The sequence below is a fragment of the Phycodurus eques genome, chromosome 11, assembly GCF_024500275.1.
Source record: "Phycodurus eques isolate BA_2022a chromosome 11, UOR_Pequ_1.1, whole genome shotgun sequence".
Lineage (NCBI taxonomy): Eukaryota > Metazoa > Chordata > Actinopteri > Syngnathiformes > Syngnathidae > Phycodurus > Phycodurus eques.
Window position 1 is genome coordinate 2,360,310 of NC_084535.1, and position 9,116 is coordinate 2,369,425.

The window sequence follows — 9,116 nt, forward strand, 5'->3', positions numbered from 1 at the left end:
GTGGGAGTCTGCGAATAGGAGTGTAGAGTTGGTTGCTGCGAGCTCAGGTTAGCGGCTGGCTGTGAACTGGCTAACCGTTAGCAAGTCTGCAGGTTGAGTGACTGGGCGTCAACTGTGGCCGTAGCAGCTCGTGTATGAATGTGCTTATTACGTGTTTATTTTGTTACCGTTTGTTCAATAAAGCGACTGAAAGTGCATCAGCAGCTACATCTATCCTTGACCACTTGTGGGGGCATTAAAACGATAACTGTGAAGCTTCGTGGCAGAGATTTGACTTACACGATTTTTTTGTAACTGAGTTATTAGTGTTACTCGATTGATTGTTTTAGCCCTAGTTCAAAGCTCAAATTAAACTGTTAGCCGTCTTTTTTGAATACATAAATAGTTAAACAACAAATATATTTTTTCAGCCCCCCTATGACATCTCAAGCACTATTATAAACACTATATTTGAATGTCATCAAGAAAAAACTGCACACACACAAACAAATTTTTTTTTAATAAAATAATTTAAATCTCTGCGGAGGACGAGAAAGGATGCAATCGTATTTTTAATAGTGGTTCAACCACTTGTATGTTGCAATTATGAACATAGTGACTGGTGACTCAAGAATTTCATCAGATTCTGTGAGCTGACTCACCAGATTTGGGCCAGGATGGGCGGTGGCAGTCCGGACTGCAGGAAGAAGTTCCTCGCCTGATCCCCTGAAAATGTCAACGCGTACGCACAGAGGAAGTGAGTACACAGGAGGACACGTCATCATCGCACAATGGACGACCTTGAAAGTTATGTGGAATTAAATGCATGTGGCTTCAGAACATAAGAGGGCGACGATTACCCGTGATGTAACCCCCCGCGGTGGGAGAGAGGCTGTGAAACTGCTGGTCATGTTTGGCTCTCTCATCCACCGAAATCAGGAACACGTCCAGACCTGAGAACCCCCCAAACACACGCACACACACACACACGCACGCATAGGAGACAAAAAGGGACGCAGGGCGACGGGAAGAAAAAGGGAAGGTATGAGGAGAATGCATTCGTCATGAGTTTTCACTTCCCGTGGAGAGGATTCGTTTGGAGGGACGGCAAGACGATAGGGTGTTTCGTTTACTGACCTGCGAATGTGGTGGGGAACTGTGCCATGGTTCACTCAATCTTCTTTAGAACCTGAAAAATACCAAAGACAAGTATTTAAAGCAGCTTGTTTTGTACAAGGAATGCCATTGCGCATCATCGCACTCACACAAATTTTGGTTTATTGCACATGAAGATATAAGAACCTCATATAGGTAGGCAAAGTATGGCCCGCTCTGCTCTTTTATAAAGATAACAAAAATCCAAAATAAATGTTAACCCATGTACAAATAAGAACCAAACATCTGCTGTTATCGAATGAATGGTATCGTTTATGTGCATAAATCTAGAAAAATCTGTGGTGTACAGTAGATGCAATTAGTCATTCACCATAATAGAAAAGAAATCCTGCCACGTATTAATTAAAACTCCAGCACACGCCTAGTAAGGCAATGACACAACCTTGTGCGTGAGCGTGTGCGGCATAACTCTTGCACGATTAGGTATGTTAATCAGATCCAGAACTGGCAACGCCCACTTTGCCCCCCCCCCCCCCGCCCCCAAAACGGGGCCACTCAAGCCAGCAAACGCTGCAAAAACATGAACCTAACCCGCTGCAACTTTGTACAAGTCCCGTGCAGTTACCAAAAAAAAAAAAACAGTTAACACTAAAATGCTCACAATATCAAGAAAATCAACACTGCTGCTGTATTATAGGCCTATGGAGGTGTGTGTTACTGGGCGACTGTCTATCATCAGAGCTGGAGGACAAAGTAACCAGCTTAAGTGGGTCAGAGGGACAAAACATACGCACACCAACACGCACACAAATACACACACGATTACAGTTGCGAGAGTGAGCAGCAGTGAAGTAGTCGGATGACTACAGCAGAAGGTTTCTCGGTTCTCAGGCTTTCAAGTGAATATTCAAATTGCGGCGGTGGCTGGAACACACTTAACATGCGCAAGGGAAACCGATCCAGATTGTACTACATAGCGATATACGAGATTAAATAAACAAATAATAATAAATAATAAAAAGAAAAAAATATTTTACAATCAGGTTCCTTTCGACTCGTATACAACACAAACAAAGGGAATTTGCCATGGTTTGCTGTGGCAAGTAGAAAATGGAACATTAAAAATAGACAACAATAACATAAAATACAATCTAGATAGCAACACAACAACTACACAGGCAATTAAAACTCAATGTACTATAAAGTGGATACAAAACAATAACAGCATGTGCATTGAATTAAAAAGTTGACTGAGCTGTAATGTACACTAAGAAAAAAGACTAATATTTATTATTATGTATATATTATACATCTTATATTATTATTTATATTGCACTGAACACTGTAAATACTCCAATTCATCATTTCTATTAGGCTTGTTTGACAATTTTTTAATGATAGTTTTCTTTTTCTTTTTTCATCTAAAATTAGATTTTCAGTTCTTGATGTGCGCAATTATTTTCTGTGTGCATTTCCCTGGTAGGCTGCTAAACTGCATTTCACTGATATTTACAGTAGGCGATTATTTGAATAAATCCCATAATTCGATTTAAAAAAAAAAAAAAAAAGTGGACGCAAAATCTTTACCTCATTGCTTTCCCGGGATTATTTTTCCACACGGACTAATGTTACTGCAGACGTATGCACCGCTCATTGTAGAAACATGCTGGCGCCATGGCGGCGACCCAGGACGAAACATTCCGAAGAACATCCAAAGTTCGAAATTATTTCATGCCTAAAAAGGGAGATAAAGTGCAATGTGTCTACTGCACAGCAGAACTGGCTTACACATGTCTACGATCACCGACACAAGGTAACGTAAACATTATTAGCTAATTTATTAGCCTACCCCCGCTACTTAGAAGAACATGCATCCAACAAGTGGTCAAGGATAGACAGCAGTCGGTGCACCTTCAATCACTTTACTGGACAAAAAATACAATAAAAAAATTAGCACATTCTACGGCTCAGTCACGCAACACGCACACTGGCTAACGGTTAGCCAGTTATCAGCCAGCCGCTAACCTGAGCCAACAACACTAACGACACTCTCATTCGCTGACGCATGCGTCGCTCACCAGTCATACCTGCACCTCGCATCACTTTCTTATTGTACTATGTGTTGGGTTTGTTATCTAACATTGCCAAATATGTTTTATCCATTTACGTAATCAAAGGGATAATTGATAGAATACTCTTGTTTTAAAAATATTCTATAGCTCCAAACCTAATAGTGAATGGATTTTATATCATCTTCTCAAGTTACACTCCATTACTTCTGCTTTCATTATTTCATACATTTCACACCTTTTTTCTGTCCAATGAAATTTGTTTTTTCTTTGTATCTGAATCACCAAGAACATTTTTGTCGCCTGTCTTGATAAAACCAAAAACGTGTACATCAACTCGGCAATAGTGAGTAAGAGAATATCTGAACAAAACCTGTGCGGTTTATATCAATTTATCATACAACATATAAAGAAGACGTGTAAATCGTGTATCCTACTGTGTTTAGTATATAGCAATAGTCTTGTCAGAGCTAATGATTGAAAAATATTCATCAGTTCTTTGTGTCGGCCATATTTCTTTTGTGTGTGTGGAGTCGCTGAGGTTGTTTTGGTGGGATTAGTCGGGATAATTAGAGCATGGGGATGGAAACCGGAATGCTGTTATCAAGGCTTGTGGCAGATGCCTGTTTAAACCAATCACACACACACACACACACACACACACACACACACACACACAGAAGAACATGACACAGATTAAAGTTCAGACTCATTCTTTGCCCTGATGACCCCTCTTAAATGCAAATATTTATGGATCGAAGAACTGATAATGACACTGATACCCTGGAAAGTCACGTCGCAGGAAAAACAGCGGGCAAGCTGTCGTTATTAAAAGATCAACAAAGACGCCGCATTGATTTAAAATGGCCAAGTAGTTGAGGTTTGTAAACATTTGCAAAAGGGAACCAAAGAGTGTTTTCCCACAGCTACCAATGTTGTTTGGTTTAATCGGCTAGGCCGTTCCTGTGTCTGCTCTCAAAAATAATATCCACCAAATCCAAGTCGTTCTAGTTTCAAAACAAAACCGTTTTTCATCATAGGGAATAACGGATGCACTGAGAGAGAGAAAGAAATAATAATAAAAAGGTCCTTTGAATTCACTTATTTTGAACATGTACATCGGATGCACATAAAGATGATTCTGATATTATACCCCCCACTTTTCACTCGTAAAAATATTATTGTAGCATAATTACCCTCTATTTTATTACTTACTATATACAGTTGTGCCTTCAGATACCAGTGACCCGATTTTGTGTTTTTTCAAGAAACGGGCCGGGCCGCCTTTCGGCTGATTTCTTGCTTTGACTTGCGAGCAAAATAATAATAACAATAATAATAATGTTCTGTATGGTGCCATTGAACTCAACTCAACTTACTTTAGAATAAGCAACAGTTTCGCAGATACAGAAGAAATTCTTCATAAAAGAGGCTTCAAGCTGTTTAATGCTACTACTCCCAGCTGAAGTTGATTGTCAAACTGAAGATAAAAAAAACAAACAAAGCAAAGCTAATTTATTTATATTGTGCATTTATTACACAAGGTAACTCAGGGTGCTTTACATGATTAAAAGCATTTAAAAACAAAGGGAAAAAAAGCTCAAACACAAAGACAAAATAAAATACAATTAAAACAGCGTACAGTGCAAGGAAGATCATTTAAAAGTGGAAATGCTCAAAAAAAGTATGAGAAAAAAAAGACGTTTTTAACCTGGATTTCAAAACATTTACACTTACATCACTTCTGTTGGGAACTTATTCCATTTGTGTGCAACAATCACATTTTGTGTATTTAAAACAACCACATAACTTTGCCTTAAGGTCTGCTAGCGTAACGCTAGCACATAACGGGAAACGGCTTAGACAGGCTAACCAAAACGACTAGCATCTATGGTGGCGATGCGCTTTAAGCAACGGATATTTGAATACAAATGTTGCACAACACATGGAGACAGACACAGAGAACAACACTAACAGGCATAGATCCTTCATCATCTTAAAAAAAAAACAAAAAAAAAACACTAATATAACGACAGCTTCCAAAATCATTTACAGTAGTTGTGAAACTCCTCTACGGTTCTGTCTGCATGACTGTATTATACTGGCCCCTGGTGGCCAAGTCAAACATGCCACACGGAGCCCAAATGAATTTGTCATGATGCACGAACGGTTGAGTCTTTATAGTCTCTTTAATTATATTATTGCTATATCGCTTAATAATTCACAAAATTAAAGAGTGCTATTTTCATTTACTAAAAACAGATTACTAAAATTTTTGTTGGGATTTTGGGGGAGGCTGGAACAGATTAAAGGCATTTCCAGATGCTTTTCTATGGCAGAAAGTTCAACTATGGTCCTCATTACACTTACACTCTGTGCCACCACCCCTCTACGGTGGCATCACAAAAAGTCAAAGAAAAAGCAAAACACAGTTACTCCTCGACATGGTCGTCTCGGGTGTCGGTCTGAGCCTTTCGACTGAACCCCAAATTGTGCTACTTTTGGGGTCGGGTTTGTTCTTGGAGCTCACCCTGCACACAGGAGCTAGATGCTGTACAGCACGTGCTGGTCCCGACTAATGTGACATGACGCCCGCTGCATTAGCATATTAGCTCTTGACAAAGCACAATGACACTCGGAACACACACCGACACTCGCGTCTCACTTTGCTCCCACCCGGTGACACACGGCACCACATTCTTATCACACTGCTGTTAAGTGCTCCTGTCATACATGCATGGGAGCAGCCTCCATTTGCCACCTCCACCTTAATGCATCATCTGCTCACCACAAGCCACCATTTTATGTGAAAGAAGACCTACAGTGAACTTTGTCTTTATGGAAGGGGATACGTTTCAGACCCACCCACAATAGGTGAAAAATTGGGATAGAGATCATAAAAAAAAAAAAAAAAACTTTTAAAGATTTACCCTTTCTACATGCTTGTTTAAGCAGATTTAAATGTATCAAATCACAATTAAAATAGGCCTTTTACATACATTGTAAACATATCTGAACACAAAAATACTAATTGCAAGCATAAAATATATACAAAATAGTGTACGTATTGTACTGTCTGTGTACGTGCATGTGCCTTTAAGAGGCGGGGCCTGGTGGGGTACTGCATAACATCGGCATGTGAGAGTCTGGGCGTGAGCTGTGGCTGACAGCAGCTCCTGCATGCGTGTGCTCATTGTCTTTGTGTTTTACTGTTCTCCCAGCGTTCAATAAATGTCTGAAAATTGCATCGTGACTGCACCTCTGCTTTCCCACATGTGAGGGCATTACAGTAAGCAAGACAGTGTCGAAAGAAAACTAGGGATCATGAAACGTTACAATTAAAGAAAAACGATTAATGTGCAACAAAGGCGGACGTGACTGAGGACAGCATGCGCACAATAAAGGAGGAAGGGTGCGCGTGAAAGAGGACGCTAAAGGCACGCCCCCAGTAGGTACACAGTGCCGGGGTGTGCATTGTGCAAAACAACATCGGTTTGGCTAAGGACCCCCGAAAATGGCACCTACGAAGAGATACGCTTATGGATTGTGGATGCCTGGGCTAACGTATCTGCTTTGACTGTTGTCCGAGCTTTCGCGAAAGCCGGCATCATTGCCGAACAGCCCCCGTCAACGAGACTGACTCCGACAATGACGAGGGGGAACCCGGCGTGTTCGATGGAGAACTTGCCCAGCTGTTCATTTCAGATACAGAAGATGAGGACTTTGGTGGATTTGTGGATGAGGATTGATCAAACAATAACGTGTTTACATTGTTAAACACGTCAATAAAGTACAACCGAACTCGGTTTTGCTCCCGCTGACTTTTTAAAAACATATGCTAGCGTATCTTTTAAGATAGCGTGTGTTTTACCATGCCTGCGCCCAATAATACGCTGCGCCTTATGTGTGTGTTAAATACAGAAATAGACCCCGTAACTGAGACTGCGCCTTTTAATACGGTGCGTCTTATGAAAATACGGCAAGTTATTTTTAAAGTTGAGTTTTGACACTTAAAGGAAATACAACGTTTAGAAGTCATGATTTCAATATCAATCAAAATAGTCGTGATCATTGCTCTTTCCATAATCGCCCAGCCCTGGCGAACGCCCATAAAGATTCCATTGCACTTGGGGATGCAGCATTTCATCACCAAGTCACCGAAATACACGCCAAATAATGTTGCGGTGTGGTGCATGGCATCGGCCAACACAAATATCCCCCCACAACCTATGTTGACAACTTAGCTGAGCATGATTATAAGAATTTAATCTGCACTCACACTGCAGCTCTGCTTACCTTTTGGTTTTGACATGGATAGTCTCACTCTCCAGTCAATCATGGGCCACATATACTGCAGACAAACAAGCATTCAGACTCACATTTACTCACGTTCCGCTACCAGTACAACGTGCTGCCCAATTTAGCACTCCATCCATCCATTGAAAAAAGTCGCTCCTCCTGGAGTCTGTCCCGGCCGGACACCCTGGCCTTAAACATGCATTCATTGCGCCTCTGAGAGGAGCCACATGGAGGAGAGGCGGGATACCCCCTGGACCGCTCCACAGACAATCACTGGGCACATATAGACAAACGTGCATCGACACTCACATTATAGATCATTGAGAGCGTTCAATGGAGCTAACGTGCATGTTTTGAGAACGTCGGAGAAAGACAGAGAATATACAAAGTCCGTTACGGGAAGACTGGAACCGTTCGTCAACGGTCCCAAATGTATCCTTGAATATACTTTGTGAGCTACATGCATGTACTTATACATAACCTGGAAGCCCAAAACACAGCTCCAAACAGACATAACCTTTTTAAGCATCAATCGTTACCATAGGAACCGCTCCAGGCTGACATTTTGCTCGTGTTTCCAATCCAGAAGGCTGAAAGTGACTCTTCCCCTAATGCAGGCATGTTTAGTGACATCAGACATTCAATCTTTATTGAATGTGACATTTCCACACACCGGTATTTTCTTATGCAACGGTTTCAGGGGATGGGCAGCCTTGACTAGCATCCAGCTAAGGTTGAAGCTAATGGGGAAATCATTCCTCATTATCTGATTCATCATCTAGCGTGTGAGCAAAAGGGGCTGATTCCAAATCAGCCAGAAATGCCGGCCGAGTGTTCGCGTGAGGTCAACGACAGGCGCTGCGAGAAGATGCAGTGATTTCACGTTAGCATGGCAGCGGCTAACACTTCGGCAGGGAAACCGTGCTGAACATCTGTCATCTTGTCATCGCATTGAGCGCAATTACACGCCGGCGACGTTCCACTTCCTCGGGGCGCGGCGAGCGAACGAATGAGACGAGACGTCAACGCGGACGGAGCCTTTAGCATCGAGGCTAACGCGGAGCTAACGTCAGCCCGCTCAGCCAGGGGACATTCTTTCGCATCGCATCCGAAACAAGTCCGCTTACCTCGTCGTACCGCCTCCATGCTGAAATACTGCACAAAGTCGCTTCTTCCCTCAACTTGACGAAGTTGGCGTCCCCGAATCGCCTTGTTTTAGTTCCAAACGCCGCCCCCCCCCGCCCCCCAGTCTTTCTTCCTCCTGTGATTCTCCTCCGGTGCTGGTTCCGAAATCCCGACCGAGCGCCAGAGTGTGAGGCGAGCAGGGACTCTTGGGGAAATGGGAGGGGGTGACGTCGGGAAAGTATCGCGAGATTTGACAGGGATCAAAACTGCGGCCATGTAATCTCGCGATGGATTTGTGCGGCTGTAGGAAATGTGCAGCACTGGACTGCAAAGGTGACAAACTCATTGGAGTTCAGGGGCCACTTTTGCCTCATTTCATGTCAAACTTCAAATCTTACCATACCTGATCTCATAAGAAATAACAACCCTTTTCACTTTGTTGGAATGCAAAACAAATCAAGTATCTCATGATTTAAAAAAAAATATATATATATTTTTTTTTTTACATTTTTCTTGACAATATTTTGC

General features: G+C 42.0%; 1 protein-coding gene across 5 annotated transcripts in view; it reads right to left on the minus strand.

Annotated features, from left to right (window-relative positions):
- The window catches only part of itsn1 (intersectin 1 (SH3 domain protein)), a 40,498-nt gene extending 31,711 nt beyond the window's left edge, over positions 1–8,787 (minus strand). For 4 of the 5 annotated variants that reach the window (XM_061689345.1, XM_061689343.1, XM_061689347.1 and 1 more), the window contains exons 1-4: positions 8,591–8,787; positions 1,117–1,168; positions 840–932; positions 642–705 (exon numbers count right to left, since the gene is read on the minus strand). In XM_061689345.1, coding sequence (XP_061545329.1) covers positions 642–705; positions 840–932; positions 1,117–1,144 — 185 coding nt within the window. In that variant the 5' untranslated portion in view covers positions 1,145–1,168; positions 8,591–8,787. Of the gene's footprint in view, positions 1–641; positions 706–839; positions 933–1,116; positions 1,169–7,553; positions 7,692–8,590 lie in introns of those variants that run through there. The other variant, XM_061689344.1, reaches the window with a different exon arrangement.
- Between the last annotated feature and the right edge of the window lie 329 nt (positions 8,788–9,116).